The following is a 26,126-nucleotide window of genomic DNA, read 5'->3' as shown; positions in this document are numbered from 1 at the left end:
TGTACTCTTGAAACCTCAACTTCAGACACTGGCTTTGAATTCGAAGAGCTGTGAGAGGCTGAACTGATAAATACATTTTCCTTTTCTGTCCAGTTAGCGGTTATCCTAAACTATTAAGGGAAAGTTATATGGAAGCTTAAATAATTACCAGTTTTTTATCTTTATTTTATATTTTCAAATAAATTATCCTATTTAATTACCATATTTCACTTCATAATCGCCACAGATTTTATCCCAAATTGTTTTTCAAAAATGGGGTGTAGCAACTATGTGAAACTTTTAAAAAATTATGTCAATATTATTTAAAAATTATTTATTACTAAACTATCTTTGGTGCAAGATTAGGATGCAGGGAATACTTTAAATATATGTTAATATGGTAGTGATAATTATGTGTTTGAAATATTATATCAGACAACTGTGAGATCACTCATGTCAACCTTGCCAATACTTGAATGTTGCATGAAACTCACAAAGTTAGCCTCTGTCCAGGGTAACATAGCTAATTGGATGTGGAACATAGACTAGAACCAGGTTTACTGACATCTAGTCTTTTCAATGTAAGCTTTATATATCAGAAATAAAGCACAAAGGCAAAAATGAATGCTTTCCTTCTCTTTTCCCAAGTACTGTTATGACCATGTTATGAAAGGCCATAAACTTATTTTTAGAAACTAATTTAAGCTTCAAGAGTAGAAATATTAATAATCCTGTGTGCCATTTTAGTTAAATTGTAGTGATCTTTTAAAATAAGCCTTTTACACCTTGAGTGAAGCCTATTTTCTTTGGACGCCATGTGACATTTCTTATTCATTTAAGGTTATTTAAATTATAAATCATAACACTTTTTTAAAGTAGTATGCAAACATATTTACATTATAGCAGAATTAACTACATATTTTAATATTTTATGATCTATTGAATGGGCCACTATAATGAAGCAGTTATTTTTGCTATATTATTATCATACATAGATGTTTTATTAACCAAATGAAATAATATAGGATTTGCCTTTAAACTTTTGACTAGATAGGTAAAAAAAACAGTCAAAACTAAGAATCGGTTAGAAAATGAAATTCTGGAATGAAGTTAGCATGTTTTAAATGATTATTTTTCAATGACTCAGTTTTAACTAGATTTTAAAATTCTGTTTAAAAACTCTTCTGAATTTGCACCAGAATCTGCCAGAAAAGCAAGTATTAATTGTAACATCCTTTAATATGTATATTTTATTTTAACTCTTTTGCCAACTTCTGACATGCTTGCTGGTTCAGCTCATTTTTGGAATTTTTCAGTGCCCTGTGTGAAACTTCCAATTATATAGGAATCTCTGGGGGATACTTACAAGGAACCTATTTGACTTTAGCTTCAGATTGTAATTCTAATTTATACTTAATTATTGTTTCTGGAAACTTCTACCATGTTTACATTTAGACCTGAAATACCTTGCTGTTGGGCAACAAGGAGATTTTTTTGGTTTTATACATTCCCCTATAGAAGTATTTATTCAGCTTTTATTGTTTTTTCCCCCTTTCCATTTATACTAATGTTCTGTATTACTTTGACCTTTTGTAATTTAAACTTATTTTTAATGGTGAAATCTTGAAAGTGAATGCATGCCCCTGTGTATCACCCATATACCTATGAACTTCAAGTATAACTTCACTAAATCCATGGTTTCATATTGCTGATTTATCTATATTCTACAAACCTAGATTTTCTATTCCTTAAGCTCCTATGTCTATATTTAGACTCTGTCAAGAATGAGTATGTGTTCACGCTAAATGTGTCAGATGTGACTCTTAAGTTCTTTTAGATTCCTCATGTCCATCCATATTTTCCTAGCCAAAAATTCCTGATTGTGAACATAAATGGAGTGTTTAAAGTACTAAAATAGGGCAAAGGCAACATTACTAGATATTAAATACTACCAATTTTCTTCTGAAACAAAGCCCATAGACTACTCAAATAATGGTTTCAGCTTTATTGTAAAATGTTTTTGTGCTGAGATATTTCATCAGATTTCTAAAATACAAATTTCTTAGAGCTATATAATTCTCTTAACATGTAAATAAAAAGTTATACATGAAGATACATACTTGAATGAATGCTAACTTCATATTTAAGAGGCAGTAAATGATTGGGAGGAGAACAAAACAATATTTTAAATAGTTTTGCTCTTTTGAAGTCACTGATGTTAACCTTTCCCCTAGATGCAAGGATAGAAGAATTTGTCTATGAGAAACTGGATAGAAAAGCACCAAGTCGTATAAACAACCCAGAACTTTTGGGACAATATATGATTGATGCAGGAACTGAGTTTGGCCCAGGAACAGCTTATGGTAAGAAAAAAGCAAAAAGTTCTGATAAGAAATGTCTTTACATTTAGATTTTGGCTATTCAGAGATGTCATTAACATATAGTAGAGTCAGTTTTAGTTTCATATTTGTTATGTAAATATTTTGAAGTAAGACCTGTAAGTAACCAATAAATATGTACAGTTTAATACTTAAGCATATATTTACTCAGCCATAAAGAAGAATAGAATTATGGCATTTGCTGATAAATGGATAGAAATGGAGAACATCATGCTAAATAAGCCAGACTTAGAAACTCAAAGGTTGATTGATTATTTTTCTCTCATATGTGTAAGCTAGAGTGAAATAAAGGGAAGGAGGAGGGAAAGACAGGATATCAAAAAGATATAGGGATGATCAGTAGTGTAAAAGGAGATTGGGGGGGAATGAGGAGGAAGGGGAAAAGCGAGGAAATGCAGAATGAATTTTTTAAAAATCATGTTATGTGCATATATCAATATACCGCAGGGAATTTCACCTTTATGTATATGTAGAAAGAACCAATCAAAAATAAATAGATGAGTCCGGCATGGTGGTGCATGCCTGTAATGCCAGCAGCTCAGGAACCTGAGACAGGAGGATTGCAAGTTCAAGGCCAGCTTCAGCAACTTAGTGAGATCCTATCTCAAAATTTAAAATTTTAAAAAAGGGCTGGGTATATAGCTCAGTGATAATGCATCCCTGAGTTAGATCTCCAGTACCACAATAGATAAGTAAATGGATGGAGGGGTGAAAGGTAAATCAGTAGAGGAAAGAGAAGTGGGGTCATGAACTGAAACTGCATTCCATGCATGTATAATTTTGTCAAGATGAACACAATTACTATGTATAATACTCTAATTTAAAAAAATTTTAAGCATACATTTAGTTATTCAGAGAATTCATATCTTTTTTTAGTTCTAAAAATCTAAAGAATTTTTTAAGCTTTTTTGAGATCGTTTTATTTCCTATTAAAGATACTATACACACAATAAATGTTTGAAGAAGTCACTAGTACTTTTGTAAAAAAATTTGCAGTGATATCAGTAAGCAAAAACAAAGGTTAAAAGTGGTTATCTCTAGATGTTTGGATAACATTTCATTTTTTTCTTCATATATTTCATGTTTTCTATGGTGGTGTTTTATAATTAGCCCAGATTTATTAGTTACTGTACTTTTTAGATGTACAACTGTGAAGCTCAAAAAAAGTTACACATCTTTGAGTTACAGCTCAAAATTACACATCTTTATTTTTATTCAGATCTAAAATTCTCATAACGTGAGACTATTCAGATTTCTGTTACTTCTTTTCCCTATTGTTTATGGCTGATAATTCTCTTAAGACTACTGTAAGAAAATGGTCCTTATTTGAATGTGAAATGGTAGGTAGATTAAATGAATTTCCACAAGTAATTCTGATTTATAAAAAGCTCCTAAATTCTGGGATTATGTGGGTTTCAGGTTTTAGTAGTTATCTTTTTTTCAGAAAGAAATAACCTGAATACTGTATAATGCCATTAATACATTGAATGGCTTTTTAGAGGTACAACATTGAAATATCTACATTATAATTTTTAAAATCTAATTTTTGGAAGTCTGAAAATTCTTAAAAACTTGAAATTAATTATAAATAACTTAATTTTTAGAAAACCTTTGCATGTTAAACATGTTTTATTATTACCTGTTTATTCTAGGATCATATAGGTAGGTATATGAAGGGGACCCAGCTCATTCCTTTCATGGAGCTGAAGGCCTAGTAGAGCATGAAAATTATAAAGGCTTTCACTTTTTTTTTTTTTTAATGTTTAATCTCTTTGCACCTCTTAGTAATTCCAGTGAATGTGACCTGATTGTTGGAAGGCTTTGAGAACCTATTATTAGTAAATGATAATAGCTAAAAATTAAGTATTACAGTCATTAGGTTAAGCATGATACAGTATATATGTTTGTGTATTATTTCAGTAAATCCTTACTTACATTCTGCTTATAATATAAATTCTTTTATCTCTATTTTAAAGACGAACTGAGGCTTGAGGAGGTTGAATAATTTATCCATGTTCACACAGCTAGTAATTCGAATACAGATCAGAGACAGAGCTCTTAACTATTATGCTATATTGCCTTCCTTACCAATCAGATCTAATCTTATTGTAACATGAAGGAATTAAAATATATTAAACTAAAGCTTATTGGAGCTAAAACTGGGAGTAGAACCCTAATCTTAGGGTTCCCTTTTTTTCTGCTCTTTCTGCCTCTGCTTTGCTATTGTACTTGCCCTATTTAAACATCACGGGGTTTTCTTAAGATGTAAACTGTTCTTAGTTATGTAAGAGCATGGATATAGAAATAAAACAAATTGTGACTGATATACTTGTTAAAATATTTATATATATAGCTTTATATTTTTCTAAGCTTTTCTATCTGAATTGGGAACATTAATATTTTGGGGCATATATGTCCTCTTTAGTACCATTGGTAGAATTTGTATAGTTAACCATGATATGATAGTGCATAATCTTTGGTCTATTTTATTTAGATATTCATCCTAAATTTACTTTATTTTTTTAAAAAAGAGAGAGAGAGAATTTTAATATTATTTTTTAGTTTTCGGCGGACACAACATCTTTGTTTGTATGTGGTGCTGAGGATCAAACCCGGGCTGCACGCATGCCAGGCGAGCGCGCTACCGCTTGAGCCACATCCCCAGCCCCTAAATTTACTTTAAAATAATCAATGTTAATTACATTTAATTCTGTTTGATTTTACTGAAGTTAACAAGTGACAACTAACTTTTAAGCAAATCAAATTCATGATTTATTTTTATGTGATTTTTAATTTTATGACATTGCTAGACACTAGTTAAAAAAAAATCTTTTCTTTGCAGGTAATGCTCTTATTAAATGTGGAGAAACACAAAAACGAATTGGAACAGCTGACAGAGAACTAATTCAAACATCAGCCTTAAATTTTCTCACTCCTTTAAGAAACTTTATAGAAGGAGATTACAAAACAATTGCTGTGAGTTGGAAAATGTTCTCTTTTTTTAGTAAAATATAATCAGATTTATGCCTAAAGTTGTGTTTGTTTGTTTGTTTGTTGAGGTACCAGGGTTTGAACTCAGGGGCACTCCACCACTAAGCCACATCCCCAGCCCTATTTTGTATTTTATTTAGAGACAGGGTCTCACAGAGTTGCTTAGCATCTCACTTTTGCTGAGGCTGGCTTTGAACTCATGATCCTCCTGCCTCAGCCACTGGGATTATAGACATGTGCCACCACCCCTGGCCTTAAAGTTTTTAATGAGTAATTTTTCCTCTTAGTGGTCATAAATGTAAGCAGATTAGAAAATTTAAATATTCACCAGGACACACAGAGCTAAACCAAAATAAAAGAATATTAGTAACTTTGGCTTCATTTTTTGTGTGTGTCCTACATTATTATTGATACATTTACATTCATTCTCGTTGATTACCAACATCAAAATATAACAGAGTTCCTGGAATAATTATGGAATTTGCTCTAATATGTAGCTATAGTATAGTTATGTAACTATTTAAACTGAAATTAGAAACCTAATTATTGGAAGATATGTTTCTGGGTACTATTCTTTATGCATTCTTAGAAATATATTATCTTTTCACATTACTGGGTTTACTTGCTGAAGTATAAAACAAAAAACTTGTTTTCCAAACCTAATCTGTTAGTCTCTATCTTTAGTTTAACTTGTTAAGGATGGAGAGTGAAGATCTTGGTGGATTTTTTTTCCTGAAATTTTGTAAGACTGATCTTTATTGTAAACATAATTACGAACATTTTTTTAAATGTTTAAAGCTTCTTTTTTTAATATTTATTTTTTTAGTTGTAGTTGGGCACAATACCTTTATTTATTTTAATGTGGTGCTGAGGATCAAACCCAGAGCTTCACACATGCGAGGCGAGCACTCGACCACTGAGCCACAATCCCAGTCCACAATTATGAACTTTCATTTGCAAGTTTTTTCTTACAAAACCTTATAAAATTTTCAATATGTTTATACAGTGGATTTGTATGTGTAAATAAGTATTTGGCCTAAGACAGAAGAACCAACTTGAAATAAGATTTAAAAGATACTAACTTCTCAGTAGGATAAAATTTTATGTATAGAATCCAAGAATTAATAAAATAAGACAGAATTATAATAAACTTAACCTATTATACAAAAGCTTAAAATTAATGTGAGGAATTCTGAGATACTAAGTAAGTTTATTCATTCTATAAATTTGAAATTCCATTTTGGAGTAGAGTTGCATTCAGTGCTGTGATATGAACAACAGCATGCGTAGGCTGGGAATGTAGTCTATAGGTAGAGCATTTTTTGCCTAGCATACCTATGATCTTGGGTTCCATACCCAGTACCAAAAAAAGAAAAAAACAGAAAAATAGCCTGCCCAATCCCTAAGGTAGATCACATAGGACATCAAGGAATCTTGCCCTATTTGTTTCCTTTACCACCGGACTTCCTGGATAATCTGTAACTGTTTGAAATAGAGTTTTAACAACCTAGCTACCATTAACATTTTGGGCAGAGTAATTCTGAAGTGGGAGCTGTACTATATTATAGGATATTAAGTAGCATCCCTGCCTTCTACTCAGTAGATATCAATAATAGTCCCCAATTGTGGAAAACAAAATTATATTACCAAATATTTCCTGTGGGTGGGAGGAGGACAAACTCATAAAATATTAAGACTAATATTTCTTTGTTTCTATGTTCTATGCCATCTTTCTTGGATTCCCCAGATTCTAAAATGTTTTGGTTATTTTAAAACTGAAAATCTTTTTTTTTTTAATTTATTTTTTTGGAGGATACTGGGGATTGAACTCAGGGACACTCAACTACTGAGCCACATCCCCAGCCCTATTTTGTTTTATTTAGAGACAGAGTTTCAGTGAGTTACTTAGCAACTTGCTTTTGAACTCAGTTCTCCTTCTTTGATAGGATTACAGGTGTGTGTGCCAATGTGCCTGGCGAAAAATTATATTTTAAAGTCAGATACCTGGTCTGTGTGTGTGTATGTGTGTGTGTGTGTGTGTTGCTGGGGATTGAACTCAGTGCCTCCCACATGCTAGGCAAAGCTTTACTATATGGGTGCTTTATAAGCCAATTTATAATCATAGATCTTTATCAGGTGATACATATATTAAATGGAAAGGAGTATTTCATGTATGCTTTTACTGGATTTTAACATCTTGAGTATTTTTTCTTTTCTGTATTTATAGAAAGAAAGGAAACTATTACAAAATAAGAGACTGGATTTGGATGCTGCAAAAACCAGACTAAAAAAGGCGAAAGCTGCAGAAACCAGAAGTTCAGTAAGTAATTTTTTTCATTTTAATTTTAAAAAAAGTTTTAACACTTTTAAAATTTTGTAAAATATTTTACAAATATACCAGGCAAGATACAGATTGTCCTTAAGAAAAGAATATAACTTTCTGGTCATGTTTTTGTGTTTTTAAACAAATTTATCAGAATTAATAATTCAGGTCAGTCAAAAGTAGTCATTTCAAGAGATGTTATTCAGTGATACAGCTGTTGCTAAAAAATAAAAATTATGATACCTCCTAAAGCTGTGTCATGTTCTGTAAATTTCCTTAGTGGTGATGACAAATTTGTATTTATTTAGATTTATAGATTTAGGTAGGTTTATTAAGTTAGGAAACAGCAAAAAAAGATGGTAATTAAGATCAGAATGAATCAAATCTGGGAATACTTAATGTAGCTTAAAATCTAATGGATTCCTATACTATACTGACTAAAGGAAACTCTCACCAAGAGTAGTTCCAAAGGCATAATGGGCTCCCATTGGCATAATGGGCTCCCAGGTGGCTATTTTGAAGATGAGAAAAACCCACTTAGATAACTAAAAGTTTTGGAATATTTTTCAGAAAATCAACTTTCAGCATACTTTTTTTAACTGAGTAGCTTCAAAATATTATAATTTACTAACATATTAAATACAAAAATTTGATGATTTTATACATAACTTTCTTAAAAGGATTCATTTATAGGTTTTTGAGTTAATGTCTACTGTGATTCCATTCCAAAGTTTAAAAGAATTACTCAAATTTAAATTGGCACACATTTAAGATATGGGAAAGCTAACATTCTTAATTTAAGCAAAGGAATGTTAAGAGGTATGATATGTCCAACTCACTACCACTACCACTACCACCAGTGAGTCTCATTGCCTAAATAAGCATATTACTTCAGTGCTGGTAGTAATCACATAATTCTCTTCTTTTAAGGACAATAGGTTGAGAATTAAGAGTGAAATTTAAAACAGATACGGTGTTAGTGATATCTTGTGATACTACCCCAGTACCTTTTATGAGCAGCGTTAAGTTTTTCTTACAGGAGCCTTCTTTTGGCTTTTATATTAGATTTTGCATTCACTTTCATTTTCACTTCAGAGTTTATCATGACATTATCAGCATAAACAACATCACTTCCCTAACAGACTATCTGCAGAATTAAAACTTTCAAAATGAATACTATAGATGGCAAGAGACCCTAAATTATTAGTTTGTAGTTGCTAATAATGAATTTATATTATATAGTAAAATTAAAATTGGTTTTTAAGATACTAATTTTATAATCAAAAAAATATTGAGATAAACAAAGGTCACTTAAATGAATGTTTGAACTAGAACAGAATCTTTTTTGCTTAAAATGCCTGCATATACCCAGTGATGATTGTGGAATAATAGCATTATCAAATTTATAGAATATTGATAGTCTGCTTTTTACTTAGAAAAGTCTCAGGACGTACATAGATTTAACGGTATCAAAAGTCCTTTTTATTCTCAACTATTTTGCCACTCTATTAAAATGTGTAAGAACTAAATATAATAGTAAACACATTTTGGGCATTTACTTTGATACATTTAGGAAATACATTCGCAGTTTTTCTGTGCCATATTTTTTTTAATATTTTTTAGTTATTCATGGGCACAATATCTTTGTTTATTTTTATGTGGTGCTGAGGATTGAACCCAGTGCCTCACATGTGCAGGGCAAGCGCTCTGCGCTGAGCCACAACCCTAGCACCTGTGCTATGTATTTTTAAGGACCAAATTTTTCCCATGGAAGTTTGTTTAAAATTGAAATGATTTAAATGGCATAATCCAGCAATCTCATTTATATACTAATCTTCTGGAATATCTATATTACATAAAATTTATCTGTTGCCAAATATTAAAAACATTAGTCTAGGCAAAAATTCACATTTCCTGGTTTTTATTCTTTCCATGAGATAATCAATTTATTTTCAGCAATAAGTCTAAATATTTGGTATAGGACTAGTTCTTTTAATTTACTACATAAATTCTTAAGGTATGCCTATATTTGGTGATCCTTCCAACTCCACACCCCACCCCCATATTTCTTTTGAATGACTTGTAGAATACAGAATAGAAACCACTAGGGGATTTTTGCTTTTTTTTCCTCTGACAGATTCTTGATTTCTAGTTGGTAAGTGAAGAAGTTAGTTTAACCTCAGACTTCGAGTTCACTGCTTTATAAATTTACATAGATTATTTTGTGACTAGTTTATACCTGTACATGTGAGGTTTTTAAAAAATTTACTAGTTTCCTGTGACCTCTTTTTTAAATTCTGTATTTATTGAGCGCTAATTTTGCACAAGGTACTATACTTAAGAGGAGAAGTTTATAGATAAATAATAAAATCTCTACTACCTTCAGTTCATAATCTAGCATAGTAAAATTTTTGGTGATTTAGCCCTAAAAGGGAAAAATCTGCCTATAACCAATATTGCTCCTTCACTAACTTCTGTTTGACTAAGTTAGCTTATTGAAGAATGGTAAACAACATCAAACACATTTCTTAAAATATACCAATTGAGCACAAAGGAGAACTTTAATGTTTCAAAATGAATAGAAATTGTTTGCAGATATAATAGAATTTATGTCTTGAGGAACCAAGGACAATGTATAATAAATACATTTATTAATATAATCTTAGTCTAATATAAACTTTTTAAAAATTATTTCAGAGTTTCATTAATGGGAAGAAAAAAACAGCTGTTTTCAAAATTTTCTAGTATGTAGAGGTTTAGACCTCTATTATTTGGGGTCATACAAATTTAATGGAAAATATTTCTTCAAATACTTCATATTACACATACTCCCTTTACACTTTAAGAATTTTCACAGCAGTCTAGATCTTTTATCTTTAATATCAGTTGGTAGCACCATCATATAACCTTACCTTTATATGTACACATGTTTGAATTTAAAGCTTATTAGAAATACAAGGATTGACATTCCTTTCATTTGCCTACAGGGTTTGCCAAGACTTGATTGAGATTAATTAAAAAAAAAATGGTTGAAGGCATTGTAAATTAATAAAATACAAATGACCTTTGAATAGGAAAATTGTAAGATAGGCAGAAAGCTTTCGTAGATCAAAATTTAATTAAAAATTTGAGAGTTTTTAAAATGCTTTTTCTGAAATGATTCTAATTTAAAATTAAGCATCAACCATTTTTATTTCTTGGAAATTTGAATCTTTTAGAAAAATTAAATACCACTACATGAAATTTCATAGAATAAGAATAGTTGGATTTTTCTTAAGTAGAAAAAACAATTTTTATCAATTCTTAATACTTGTTTAGTGTGTGCTTTATTGTACAGAAGTAATTTGTTTCACCTTGTTCATTGGTATGTGTTCTTTGTCTCTTACCTATGCACTTAAGCAACTAAACTCAGCTCGCCTTGAAGGAGATAATATTATGGTAAATTTCTCTTACATGCTCAACTTCCTGCATGTAAAATGGCTGAAGGTTTGTTGGCCTACTGTGTTTTCTACATCTTGAATAAAGTGCCTTCTCTTGCTATTAGCTACATGTAAAAATCTAAAATAATTAAAGCCATTCGTTCATAATATGTGTAGAAAGGTGTACTAGCTGAAGTGATAATGGATCTTAAAGAAAATACACTATATGTTCTTACTGCCAATATATGGATTATATCAAATACAGATTTTAGAATCATAGGTATTTAGTTCCTTTTGACAGCCAGTAAAATATGCTAATTTAAGCTAGCATTTCATATTTTCACTTTTGGCAAAGAAAAATAACAAAATTTACCTTAGAGAAAAACAAAGGTATACAAATTGACTTTGCTTCTCAGTAGCATCAGTATTTACCTTTTTGTTACCCAAATGTACTATTTTCCTCCTCCATGCCAGGATTAGCCAAACTCCATTAGGTCAGGTATTCCTATAGGCCAGGCCCATTTCACATCCAGTGCTATCTCGCTTAAGAAAGTTTCAAAATGGTGATAACTTTGGGGCAAAAATAGAGATGAAGATTGTTTTATAATTTCCAATGTATATATTGAGCTCAATTTGAGGAAATTTTTGAGATATTGTGTTTTTAGCTTTAATGAAATAGGTAGTTATGAAATGAGCATAGGCAAATAACTTACACATGTTAGGCCAATGAAACTTTGTAGGGCGTGGCATTATATTCCTAGGTGCATTACTTCCATTAGAAGTGGTTAGAAATCTGCAGTATAGTTAATAAATTGGCAACTAATTGATTTTTTTATTTCATTAGCATTGAACTAGAAGCAGGGAAAAAATGTTTGTTTTTCTTAACTGTAGTTATTTAAGCCCTTGCTAAATTACGGCTTTAGATAGCAAGAGAATGCATTTCCATTGTCCTATCTATAGCTAAATGAAAAGTGTGAAAATGTTTTAGTCATTGTTGAGTTTAGTATATACATTATAGGTTTTCTTTTGTCTTAAGTAAAAATGTCTTCCTAAACAATTAGCAACTGTTTGTTTCATTTATTAATCATTTGTTTTACTATATCATCTACTTATGGTGAGATATATTTAACTCTGGTAATTTTAAATTTTTTATATTTCAAGTTTGTTGTCCTCCCTCCCCCAAAAAAGTTATTTTGTTGGCATTCAATGACCCTTTATTCTTGCTTTGTTTTTAATTCCTAAAATTTTAGAATTTATTTTGAAAAAAAAAATAGAAATTATTTAGTCCAAACATCGCATTTTGTAGATGAGAAAACTAAAACTAAGGCAAGTCAGATGTTCACAATTTGACAAAGTTTTTATTCTTATAAATTTATAGAATTAGCATAAGATTTAAAAATCAGTAGTATTGATTCCTATAAAAGGCATATTTTCACAATATGTTAAGCTGTACTGATTTAATTAGTACTGTGTTTAATTTGATAATAATGACATTTTAGAAAAAGAGTATGCCATTTAGATTAAAATACTTACATTTTTCTATACTAAGTAGTTGTAGAAAATGTTAAATTCCAACTTTCTTTCATGCTGTATATTTTTCTCTTAATTTTTAATGCTTGCTAGATTTGGGCAGAGGAAGTGACAAAAGTAAGTAAATTATTACTAACTACAGAATTATGAAAGAAGAATTTATTTGCCTTGGGCTTGGGATGTAGCATAGTGATAGAATGCTTACCTAGTACACAAAAAGCCCTGGGTTCAATCCCCAGTACCACTAAAATAAAAAAATAATAATAACTTAATTGCCATTAATTCAGTAAACATTAGGTGACACCCATAGGTCCAGTCAGTCTGTGTTACTGTACCTTTATTTTTTTAATTTTTTTTTTTTAGTTGGTGGTGGACCTTTATTTTTTTATTTATATGAGGTGCTGAGAATTGAACCCAGTGTCTCACACATGCCAGGCAAGCACTCTACCACTGAGCCATAACCCCAACCGTATATTACTGTGCCTTTTAAAATCTGAAATGGAAATGCTCTGGTCTGTTTGGCTAACAGCAGCTCTACAGAGCAGTAGAACAATGCTGCAGAGATGTGATTTGCACACACCATGATAAATCCTAGATACCTGTTAATAGTTATCTTATGGTGCCTTGCTAGAATACTAGATACTTGGTTTATTCATTGATAACTTTTTCTAATGACACATTTTAAAATATGAAGTATAATTAACACAATGTCCTTTATCTTCAGAGAAGCAAATGTATCATGTCTTATACAAATAAATTTTAGGTAACTGACATTTGTTCTCTTCAGCACCAAAGCTAGTTTTCCTGTCACTTTCATTAAAAATATCCATTAAAAATGTACTTTATTACTTCATTGAACACAGAATAGCAAATATTTGCAGTTAAGGTCTTTATTATGAATATTCATCATTCTGTGATTTAATAATTAATCAGTGCTTTTGTCTTACCCTCAGCATCAGTCTTAGATTGCTTCTTGTAGAATCTATTTGACTTCTAACAGTTCCTCTGCCTTTGTTAACATTTCTAATCTTTGGTCTGGGAAATCAAGTAATAAAGTAAGAGTTTAAAAAGGAAAAAATATGACTTTGATGCAGATTTATTTCAAATTCTATTTTAGGTTTTTAGAAGCATTTTTCATTTATTTTTCATGCTCAGGCCTACCAAAATCTTACTTTTATGTGAGGATGATGCTGAGGATTTGAGGGCAAGTAGTAATTATGTCCCCTGACTTTTAAATAGCTTCATAAATGTTAACATTTTCAGACTTTGTAGGATTGCCAATTATATAGTATGTTTCATGCGTAGATTACTGAGCTATTGATTTTATGAAATCCAGTGTAAAATTCTTGATTTATACTGTCATCCTCCTTTGTGGAATCTTTTTATCAACTTAGTATGGTTCTACCCTAGCTTCTGATCTCTTCCTAAACCTCTAGCATAAAAAGGGAACAGAGCCACATGGGGGAGAATATGGGTTGAACAAGAAAACCAGGTGTTGCCCCTTTGGTTGGCATACAAGTACATCAAAATGTTTCTGACTTGATTTTGCATCCTCTACAAATTTGAGAAATAGCTGGTATAATGAATGGGAAGAAATTTATGAAACAAATATTTATAAAAAATACTAAGGAAATATGTCAAAATTAATTTGAAGAGTTTTTTCTTCTATACTCACTTTTTGTCATTTTTATAATTTAAAAGTATAAATTTTAAATTTTCATAGTCCTGGAATATTTTTAAGATTTAAGCTCCATAGAAAATGTAGATAACAACCATCCACAGATGTCTCAAAAGTATGACCAAAATTTCTGTCTTGCAGATATCCATTGCTGATTATCACAGACCAGTAGATTCTTGCCCATCTTCCGAGTTAGATCTTGAAATAATTCTTCTTTACCTAATATCTATAATTCTTAGTAGAGGTTTTTTCCTGAGGATTATACAACTTAATTGTAAAATTAGGTCAGGGAGCAAAATTGTTCTAGAGGTCAGAATATTAGGTGTTTAAATTCATTGCCTTTAGACCTTTCTTATCTTCTTCTTATAGACCATTTTCTTCCTAAGTAAACTGATTGTAAATGAACCTAATTGAAAATTCCTTAGCCTTGCTGATAAATTATGCTCAAGTTACATATGTCAGAACCATAAATGGTTTGAGACATTTGACTGTTTACAGCCACTCCGTATGTACACACTGAAACTTGTCCAAGAAATGAGATTCATTCCTTTCCTGCTGTTTATCTTTTCTAAATAGAATGTCTAGATTGTACAGAATAGTGACTTTCTAAGTTTTGTAAGATGGTGCTTTTCTACACAATTACAGTTTGTTCAAACCTAGAAAATTGATCCCTTTCATGAGATAATTTAATATTTTTATTTAATATTCTTAGAATTAAAACATTATTTCTGCTTCAGTCTCAAAACTTCCTACTTATTTTAATCAGCTACCTAGCTTACTTTTTTGTACCTGTACAGAAATATTGCCAGTTAGTAGACTATTCTGCCATTTTTACTTATAAAAATAGGCTATAAAGTCAAGTTATACTTTCACAAAGACCTAAATGCAACCAACTTCATTTACTTCTGAAGTTCATTTACTTTGGTTTGCTATGGTTGTTTTCTGTTAAAGCCATTTTATATTCAAATAAGCAGAATAGTAAACAGTGTAACTGTAACACTGAAGTGATTGGTTTTCCTAATGCTTTCCTTGGGAAGAACATTGTTTTCTTCTTCTTCTGGGACTTTTTTTCTGCTTCATAGTAGCTTACAGATAAAGTTGACTTTAGCCCTGCTAAGGTTTTCTGGTTTTATTCAAATTTCATTTCAGTTTTTCACTTCTTGAGGAATTCAAGCTTATTTTCATAAAAGTAAATCTAGCCAGTTCTTAGTCTCCTTTGCCAGTGGGATATTATAGCAACTGATTACTTTGCTGCTACTTTGTTGACTGGCTTACTAAGTTAATTTCCTATCCAGAGGGTTATTGAGATGGAAATTGAAAGGAAAAAGTGCACACTTTGTTTTATACTTACTACATCTTGAAAATGTTGTAAATTATTTGCATGGCAGGAAAGATTTTTGTACTACAGATGTAAAATAAAATCATAATGGCATTATCACCAGTGATGATAATTGTTTTGAATGGGCATGAGGTTTTATTTTCTCCTCCTCAACGTATTACCAACCTACTCCAGTATTTTTGGAAGATTTTTTTTTTTTTTGGCTATTTTTAGACCTTACTAATTTTTTCAGTGAAATAATTTATTCAAGCACTAAACATTGGATGGTTGAAGTTACACTGACTATACTATATTAGTGGTATGCTATTATATACATCTCTTTCCCAACTCTAAAGTCAGTAACTTCACCTTGGTAGTTTCAAATCAGCTGTGGTGGGAGTATTTATATCATGAAAATCGGAATGTTAGAGCTTTTCCTTTTTCCTTGAGAAAAAATTTACCAGCTGGGCAGCAGTGGCCCACTGCTGTAATCCCAGTGACTTGGGAGGCTCAAGCAGGAGGATCACAAGTTCAAGGCTAGCCTTGGCAACTTAGCAAGACCCTGTCTCAAAATTTTAAAATAAAGAGGGCTGGAGGTGTGGCTCAGTTGTAGAACACCCCTGGCTTTAGTCCCCACTACCACAACAAAAAAGAGAACCAGTTTACCAGCACAACACTGAAAATAAACCATAACTTCTTAAAAGAAAGTTTTTAAACCCTAATCTTGACAGACAGTATTTCTGAATGACTATTTTATGCATAGTTTAGAAAGAAAATTTAAAAGAAAGACATTTAAAATGTAGGACAAAGATTCCTTTGAAGAAAAGTAAGAACAAACAGTTCCTGGCAACAAGTATTTGGTAACCAAATTCAAGAGATAGAAATCCTGTGACTTCAATCTAACGTCTTTTGCATTTGATATATTAAGACTATCATTAACACCAAAGTAAAAAAAAAAAAACAGCTGGCTCCGTGACACACACCTGTAATCCCAGCAGCTCAGGAGGCTGAGACAGGAAGATGGCAAGTTCAGAGCCAACCTCAGCAAAAGTGAGATGCTAAGCAACTCAGTGAGACCCTGTCTATAAATAAAATACAAAATAGGGCTTGGGATGTGGCTCAGTGGTTGAGTGTCCCTGAGTTCAATCCCCAGTCACCCTGCCCCCAAGAAAAAACAATAGTAATAATTGAGAATTTAACAGTAACATTACTTTACAAACTATGGCACTCTTTAAGATTTTGTAAAAATTAAATTTAGCAAAATTGATATTAGAAAACATGTGAAAATATCCTCTGACTATCCATAGTAAGTTTTCTAGGCTTTTACAAGTATGTCATTAAGCTTTGGCATTAATAGATTCTTTTGAGTCAAGTGCTGGTAAGCAATCAGTTCTATTAAGGTTGAGTAATATAGAAAAATTAAAGCATAGAAACAAGGGACCCTTTCAGATACAAAGCAAAATCAGGGAATTGCTGGATTACAATTTGGGGTTGGTTTGGGGAATTTTTAAACAGTCTGGATACAAAATTCTAAAATTATCTTCTAATTTAAGTCTGAACAGGAATTAAGGATAACTCAAAGTGAATTTGATCGTCAAGCAGAGATTACCAGACTTTTGCTAGAGGGAATCAGCAGTACACATGTGAGTATTTATTCATTGGAAATTCATTAGCACAAAGAATTAATGATCCTAAAGCAATTTGGAGAATAAAAACTGAACTCCCTTTTTAGTCATTTATCAAAGAAATTTAAATTATGGTGCTTTCTCAAATAATATAAAGAAATATTTAAAATTTTTGCTTAGTCTCATCATCACCTAACTTCTCCCATCCTTATCAAATCTTTTTTTTTTTGCTTATTATTGACTATACTGTTCACTGAGGTTGATTTTAAAAATAAGGCTCATAGTAAAATGATTCTTGCATATTATAGTGCCTTGTCCCATCTTTAGCATTTACCACTTTAAGAACCTAAAACTGACTCTTAACTTTCCTTTATAGGCCCATCACCTCCGCTGTCTGAATGACTTTGTAGACGCCCAGATGACTTACTATGCACAGTGTTACCAGTACATGTTAGATCTCCAGAAACAACTGGGAAGGTGGTAATTTCCTCTTTGCATATTAAGTCCTGATATAAGAAGAAATTCAGATTTTTATACAAGAATAGCAATGGTGAAGATTAGAAGAATCAAAAGGCTTTTATTAGTTTACATAGAGTTGTATTTTTTTAATATATTTTTTAGTTGTCAACGGACCTTTAATTGACTTATTTATATGTGGTGCTGAGAATCAAACCCAGTGCCTCACACATGATAGGCAAGTGCTCTACCACTGAGCCACAACCCCAACCCCTAGAGTTGGATTTTTAATTTTTTTTTTATTTTAAAGGAAAATAATGTTCAGACTAATGAGATAACAAAACATTTTGAGCTTTTCTGACACAGAGGTTAACAGGGATGAGAAGATAATTTAAATGAATACCTTTTTAGTGCCACATAAAGAAAGCTTTAGAAGTATTTGAGGTTTCACTTTTTTCTTGATACTGAATATTTTTTGCTGTTCATTGAGGGAGATATAGGTTCACTGACAGGTACTCTTCAAGATAAACAAATTTGTATAATCACTATTTTAAAAAAAGTTTTTGAATATTCGGTAAAACTTCAAGCTCTCTGTTATGATTATTCTGAGTAAAGCAAAATAGTATGTAAAGCACAGTCGTTCATTCTTCAGAAATACCTGCCATGTGCCAGGCACTGTTATATTCTAGGGTTACAGCATCAAACAAAACAGGCAACTTGCCTTTATGGAATTTAGATTGTAATGTACAAAATAATATATAGGACAAATATAGTCCTTGCTGTCATAATACTTAAAAGTCCAGGTAGGAATACACACAATAGCTGAATAGGACATATGATAAATTAAAAAAGTAAAAGAAGTGCAGGGTGTTATGAGGATATCTTAACTGTGACTCAGTTGTGCCTAGCAAAATTTCCAAGTGAAGTTATTCTAGTGGGAGTCATCTAAATGAAGAAAGGTAGGGTGAATATTCTAGGCAAACTAAGAACATGTATATTGAAAGAGCTAGGGGGCAAAACTCAGTGGTAGAGCACTTGCCTGGCATTTATAAGGCCCTGGGTTTGATCCCAGCATCACAGATTTTTTTTTTTTAAACTTCAGTAAGGGGCTGGGAATGTAGCTCCTTAAGTACTTACCTAGCATGCACAAGGCCCTGGATTCCATCCCTAGCATGTGGGGGTGGGAGGTGGCTTAAATATGAATTTTCATAGATAATTTCTTACCTTAGAAATGTTCGAAGTTAAATGATTATAAACAAGTCATTTTGTACTGTTTTCTAGTTAATATTATTAGTGAAGCAATAGCCTTAAAATAGAAATCTGTCTTCAAATTGTTCATAAGCATATTAATCACAAGATTTCACTGATTGCTACTTAAACTTTTTTTCTAAAAAATAGAATAAAATGAACTTGAATTTTTCCCTATATATTGATTTTGTATTTCATTATAATTATCCATTATCCATCATAACGAATTATTTGAATGTCTTATCCTCTCATTTATTTATATATCCTTAAGGAAATAGTATCCTTTCATCTTTATGTCTTCAGCTTATGACAGTAATGCAGTACTCAATAAATATTACTGGAATGAATAGGAAAATGTGATTGATCCATTTTATATAAAAAGAGTTTAAGTATGCTAATATTTCTCAAAGTATTAACTTAAGAAACCTTAAAAAAAATCGTTTTTTCTGGGATGTAAGTAGCCATTATATTTAAGTCAATAAAGACAGCTTTGAAACAAATTTTCAAGATTTATATTTGAAAACCACCTGAATTGTCTCTAGTATAATTGGCCCAAGAGGCAAGAGGTAACTAGAATCATTAAAGTATAAAATAATTAACATCTGCAAATTGTCCATTTGGAGGTAGAAGATAAACAGTGCCACCAAGTGGTGGCATTCAGGAACTTTAATCACTTTGAAATAGCTAATTGAACATTTTCTTTTCCACAGTTTTCCATCCAGTTATCTTTCTAACAACAATCAGACTTCTGGGACATCTGTGCCATCTTCTTTAGCAAATGCAGTTAGTTCTCCTGCTGTGGCTTCAACAAGTGGCATAGTAATCACCTCTCCGTCCAACCTCAATGACCTTAAGGAGTCAAGTGGCAGCAGGAAGGCTAGAGTTCTCTATGATTATGATGCTGCGAACAGTACTGAATTATCACTTCTGGCAGATGAGGTAAGCAATGTGGGTATGAGAAGAAAATTATATCACAGCTTGACATATAATAACAAAATTCAAATTCCTCATTACTTATTCAGAAAGTTTATCATGAATATTTTATGACTTTCAGGTGGTTATATTGACATTTTATGAAATTTTAATATAATTGAATATCACAAAAATATTTTAAACTTTTAACTGCCAAATAACTTGAAGATATATAAAAATGCCTCCAAAAAAATCCTTATCTTTCAGCAAAATTGATAATGTTTAAAGTCCACTTATAGGAAGTAATTTAAACAAATGAAATACCAATCTGGTTTGTTATAATTTTATTTTTAATATAGTTAATAACTTGAAATATTTTATTTTGTAGGTGATCACTGTGTTCAGTGTCGTTGGAATGGATTCAGACTGGCTAATGGGGGAAAGGGGAAATCAGAAGGGCAAAGTGCCAATTACCTACTTAGAACTGCTCAATTAAATAGGTGCACCTATGGAAAAATTACCCATCATGACACCCTATTTATATATAATTAACTCCAAGTAGAGCAGTTTTAAGTATCTTCCATTTTAATGTCTTAAGAGACTGAAAGAAAAATTTACCAGTCATCAGAAACTGGCTTTTCTGCCAATAAAGTTGCATGGTAAATATTTCATTACAGAATTTATGTTAGAGCTTTCATGCCAAGAATGTTTTCTTACAAAATTCTCTTTCTACTGAGATTTCACTAACAGCTTCTATACTTGAGCCCCAACTTAAAGCAGAACTGTTTTCTACTGAATTTTTCATTAACAGCAAGCTTTTCTTTTATGTAAAATAAATTTATTGTGAATTGATATCAGTGACTCATTTATTAGGTATAATTAATAACCAAAGAGTAAAGTTAAAATTTGTTTTCAACTTTTGATTTAAAAAAGAGCTGTCAGATACAAACTCTTCTGTGAAGAATATGTTTTTAAATGCTCCCATAAACAGAAATGCAATTATACCATTTTTACCTTGTTGGTCAACAGGAATCAGATTACTTCAATACTATGTTTTAATGGACTACTTTTGTTTTATTTTGTTTGAATACTACTGAATTGTTTCTTTGGAATTTAAAAACAACTAATCCTTGAATAGCATGACCATATTTCTCTGATAAGAGTTGTAGTTAAAGTTCTAATACATTTGGAACAAATTGAGTTTACTAAAAATAATAAGATTATTTGATTGCCACAATTTAATGCATAATCAGAATTGGATTCATTAAGAACATAATTCAGTAAAGAGGATTAGTTATTGAACAAGTAAATGTGAGTAAAAATATGGATTAGTGCAGCTGTGTTCATTGTTGAGTAAATTATATACAAACAAAACAAACTTTTGGTTATTCTGAGCTTACTAATAACACTTTGAAGATTTATTAGTGAATGTAGATTATCTTGGCTAGGGCTCAGATCTCTGGTTTTGAATCACATGCTATTAAAATTATTAGTAATTCCTTTGGAACCAGATAATTGCTATTTGGACATTGCTAGCAATCAACAGTTGCTATAAATCAGATGTTGAAGTTTTTTCCTGTGTTAGGACTTCTGTTCTCGTTCATTTACTTAGCAGACATTTATTGAGGGCCAGGTACTATGTTGATCAATTGGGGACACTACCATATTGCACACAGTTCTTTTCCTCTGTAGAGCTTTTCCTCTTAGAGGATACAGAAAAATAAAGCAGTTGTTCTATAATAGGGTTAGTGTTAATGATGGAAGAAATAAAGGGTATTGTGTTTAGGAATCACCTAACTCAGAACTGCAGAATGAGAAATGGTTTGGGAGGAAGTGTTCCAGGTAGAAGGGAAAAATATACTCCAGGCTAAGAGCCAAGACATCGTAAGTAGTTCAGTCTTAAGCATGAAATGCAACAGTGTAGTACATTTATTCAGAGAATGTTAATCTATCAAAATGATATATTTTGGTAGTTTTAAAAAAATGAACACCATTTTAAAATATTCTTTTGTGTTAAGAGCTCCTAATAAGAGCTTGGTAAGCATGTTAATTTAGTTCAGTAAAAAGTTTAACTGTAGCTGTTGCCCTTTTATTTCTGTTAGGAGACAGATTCCTGTGTAATTTCATACTTGTACAGGATGCTTTGACTCACCATGAATTGCCACATGTAACCCCCGAAGCTGCTCAGGCTGGTTAGTTTTCTCTAAATCCAAAAAGTGATGCTTTTTTTCGCCCTAAGAGAGGAAGTTTTACAGACTAGAGTACCATCTGTTATGTAAGTCTAGATTTAGGCTTTGAAAGATCATTAAAAAAAATTCAGGTCAACTTAAACAGCAACTTTAAATAAGGTTTATGGAAAGTAGAATAGTGAAAGACAAAGAATATGGGTAATGGAGTGAAATAATCCTGGGTTCATATCCAGCCCTCCTCACATACTCTTTGAGCTTCAACTCAGACATATAACTGCCCTTTCTTGAATAAAATGGGGATAATTTTTATGCCACTTTAGGTTGTTTTGAGATTATGCAGCAAATGTTATGTCAGGTGATCTTTAGGGAAAGTCTTGGCACATAGTAAATACATTGTATAAATATCAGTTTCCTCTTATTATCCCCTTACCTTCCTGTCCTACCCAGACTGTGGGCCTTATTTATGACCGTACAAGAGGGACCTCCTAAATCCATGCTTTGCTTACTCCCTATCAATTCCATTCTCTACCCTCTTTAAATCAGACCTGGATGCAGGTTCAACCCAACCACAGTCAGTGTAAATTATTTATCAGAAGTTTCTGCTTTCCATCAGGTGAATATTGATTATTGAAGGCTCCTATACATTATTGGTTTACTATAGTGTTAATACATGCAAAGGCTTCTTATACCTTTTACCTCCATTAACAGCACAATATGTAGGCTTGTTCTTATGTTTATTGCTTTTCATTTTAATGGGGTTTTGTTTGGTTGGGTTTTTTTTTTTTTTTTTCATTTTGGTTTTGGCTTATTTAAAATCATAGGTTGGGTTTTTTTTTTCTCAGGCAATAGCCCAAGAATGTCCTTAGGCATGGAAGAAAGCTTGGGAAACCTGTTATTTCATTATGCAATTCAGAGGCTGGGGAGTCAGCTTAGTGGCAGAGCAACTTGCCTTGAATGTGAGAGGCCCTGGGTTCAGTCCCCAGTACTAAAAAAGCAAATAATTGTTGTACAATTCAGAATTGCTTAAATAAGCCCCATGACCCTGACCTTAATCCAGAAGTATAGTAATGTGTGAAAGGTGCACATACGTGTGAAATAATAAACTTGGAAATATTTGTAGTCTCTATTACAAACAGAAAAAGTGATTAAATTGTATCTATTTTATTCTCAAGGCAATCTCACCTACAAGGTTAGTGTTAAAACTTTTTTATGGTGCTAATAAAAAAATCATATCACAGGATATGAAGTCCCAAAAATGGAAATGTACCTCACTCTGGACAACATGGGGAATGAGAAACTTGAGGCCAGGATTCCTAATGAGCTACAGCCCATCTCCTAGTCTGCTGTTATCCTTCACCAGAACAAAGGAACAGAAGGAAACTGCTATTGGGAGGACATTTCTGAGATCAACTGTAAAAGAGCTTACCCAGAGAGGTCCAGTTTACCTCCATGCTTTGTTGATGGGATTCCTGAAAAATATCCCTACCCTATCTCCCAAACCCTGAAATTTTGAAGTATGTTGCCTTAGTTGCCCTTCAAGCCTGAGTGAGGAGCCATAATGGACAAGTGGCCTAAAAGCTAACTTTGCCTTAACTCGTTCTCTAGATGGTTAAGAGGCTCCTATCATGTTGAGACTCTAAAGGTAGGAGGGATTTATTTGACCACACCTTCCCTTTCTCCCACATTATCCTAATTAGGAAGTTTATTCATTAGAGCAGTGGTTGTCAAAGTGTACATCCAGATCAGCAATATCAGCAGCATTAACTAGAAACTTGTTAAAAATGCTAATTATCATTTTTAAAGATTCTACTTTTATTTATACTTACCTTTTGTCTTCAGGGTCCTCTAAAACTACTGTTAGTATCCTGTGTGGTAGCTTTTTAACTATTTTAAGATTAAATCTCATCTTTTTTACTGTGTTCTAACACTAATAATTTTAATTAGTTACTTTTATAATTTGTTTACTTAGCATATATCTGTTACTTTAGAACACAGGCTTTCTGAAATAAACACTAAATCTTTTGATCAAAATTCCTCTTAGCACAAGACCTAGCTCATAGTACGTACTCAATAAATATTAGTTGAATGAAAGGGAAAATGGAAATTCCTAAGCCTTCTCCAAGACTGCTGATTCAAACTCTGGGGGTAGGGCCCAACAATCTGTTATCACAGGCCATTTGAGGGATTCTGTTGCAATCTAAAGTTTGAGAACCACTGCAGTTGAACTTGCCTTTCACCTTCAGGATTATTATCTGACCTCACTTGAAAACTTTTGCCTGTCTGCCTTTTAACTCTTACCATCATTACTCTGAAGGGTATAGGAAACTTACTAGTATATATTTTAAGTGGGTGTAAAAGTAAAAGGGCATGTTTTAGTGTCAGGGAAATATTGCTTAGAATGCCAGTATCTAGGCGCTGTGGAAGGTTTCTAGGAATAAGGATCCCTCAGCCTAAAGAAAGACAAGCACGACTATTGCACACATTTCCACTCAGCACAGTGCCTTTTAATTGGTGTCTAACATCAAAACATCCTGACAAATCATTAAAGCAGTAGTGGACTAAAATGGATATCCCTGTGCCTCAGGTTGCTAAGCTCTCTCTCATTCCTACTTTGAAGGAGACTTTTTTAAGAATTCTTAGTGCTTTTTTTTTTTTTTTTTTTACAATACAAGTCATAACCATATTGGCAAAAAGAAAAAAATTAGTTTTAATAAAATTCAACCATCCAGGGAGAACCACTATTATGTATATGGACTTCCAGACTCTCCAGTTCATTTTTAGATTTTTTTAAAATGGGATCAAATTGTACATGCCATTTTGTAACTTCTTCACTCAATAGTACCATGACTATCTTGTTATGTCATATGTATTTCTACATCTTTTTAAATGGCTGCATGATATTTCATCATATGTGCCACATTTTATTAAACTACTGTTGAATTTATAGGTTTCCAGTTTTTCACTAATAAATTAAAGAACATTGTGTTGCTAAAATCTTGTGTGTTTCTGATTATTTCCTTAAGATGAATACTTTGAAGTGGAATTATTAGTAAAGAAAGTACTCCAGTTTATAAAGGAATGCTATGGATTTGGGGGCAAGAAGGACTTGTTTTTTGTTTTTGTTTTGGGGGACTTCCAACTGAATGTTCTTAAAAGTGTTTAGTTTAAAAACAAAGTGTAGCCTGGCTCTATAGCGCACACCTGTAATCCCATTGGTTGTAGAGCTGAGACAGGAAGATTGTGAGTTCAAAGCCAGCCTCAGCAACTTAGCAAGGCCCTAAGCAACTCAGTGAGACCCTGTCTCTAAATAAAATATAAAAAAGTGCTGGGGATGTGGCTCAGTGGTTAAGCGCCCCTGGGTTCAATCCCTGATACCAAAATAAAATAAAGGATAAAAGATAGATTAAAAGACCCAGCAAAATTAAAACAAATGTCGGTCTTAATTTTTCTGGCTAGACATTTGTTCTCCTTTATGTCATATTTTTGTGATACTTTGGAAATGTTTGTAATACTAACTGCTTCTTGGTTTTTGTTTTGTTTATCTCTTAGGATTATCAACTTTCTCATTTTTGCTGAGGTGTGGTAGAAAAACCACCTTAGCTAGAGTGGAATTTTGTGGTAGCTTTGATGCTGGCTTACTTGCAATGGTTTCAGGGAGCATGGCCATACTGGGGAAAGTAGGACTCTGGAAGGTAGGCAGAGCACCAGCTCTCCCACTTGGCTGCCTGACTTATGTCAATCAATAAATCTCTTTGGGCCTTGTTCATCTCTAGAATGAAAATATAAACCCACCTGGTACATTTGAAAGGATTAACTATCTTAACAAAGCAGCTGGCACCTGGTATATAATAAACAACTTATTAGGGTTTCCAAAGTGTATTAGAGCAGTTGCTGTTGTTAACCTGTGTGGAGTAACTATCAGTACTTGAAAGTAGTCACAATAAATGGGCATTGCCTTGTACATCCTGCTCTCCTACAAAATGAAGTTCTTACAGCATCTGGCTCATTTTTTTCAGTCAAGTATTCAAGTAATCTAACCAGATCCTCCAAAGTGTCCAG

The 26,126-nt window shown here is 32.2% G+C and overlaps 1 protein-coding gene across 4 annotated transcripts in view; it reads left to right on the top strand.

Annotated features, from left to right (window-relative positions):
* The window catches only part of SH3GLB1 (SH3 domain containing GRB2 like, endophilin B1), a 35,483-nt gene extending 10,422 nt beyond the window's left edge, over positions 1 to 25,061 (top strand). The window contains exons 3-11 of one of the 4 annotated variants that reach the window (XM_081306325.1): positions 2,214 to 2,342; positions 5,221 to 5,354; positions 7,597 to 7,689; positions 11,092 to 11,130; positions 12,735 to 12,758; positions 17,191 to 17,280; positions 17,639 to 17,739; positions 19,677 to 19,905; positions 20,267 to 25,061. In XM_081306325.1, the coding sequence (XP_081162451.1) occupies positions 2,214 to 2,342; positions 5,221 to 5,354; positions 7,597 to 7,689; positions 11,092 to 11,130; positions 12,735 to 12,758; positions 17,191 to 17,280; positions 17,639 to 17,739; positions 19,677 to 19,905; positions 20,267 to 20,374 (947 nt within the window). In that variant the 3' untranslated portion in view covers positions 20,375 to 25,061. The remainder of the gene's footprint in view (positions 1 to 2,213; positions 2,343 to 5,220; positions 5,355 to 7,596; positions 7,690 to 11,091; positions 11,131 to 12,734; positions 12,759 to 17,190; positions 17,281 to 17,638; positions 17,740 to 19,676; positions 19,906 to 20,266) is intronic. The other 3 variants (XM_081306327.1, XM_081306326.1, XM_081306328.1) reach the window with 3 other exon arrangements.
* Positions 25,062 to 26,126: the final 1,065 nt, after the last annotated feature.

This window comes from Spermophilus citellus, assembly GCF_964194105.1.
Source record: "Spermophilus citellus genome assembly, chromosome: 9".
Taxonomy (NCBI): domain Eukaryota; kingdom Metazoa; phylum Chordata; class Mammalia; order Rodentia; family Sciuridae; genus Spermophilus; species Spermophilus citellus.
This window is presented reverse-complemented; position numbering and strand designations above follow the sequence as displayed.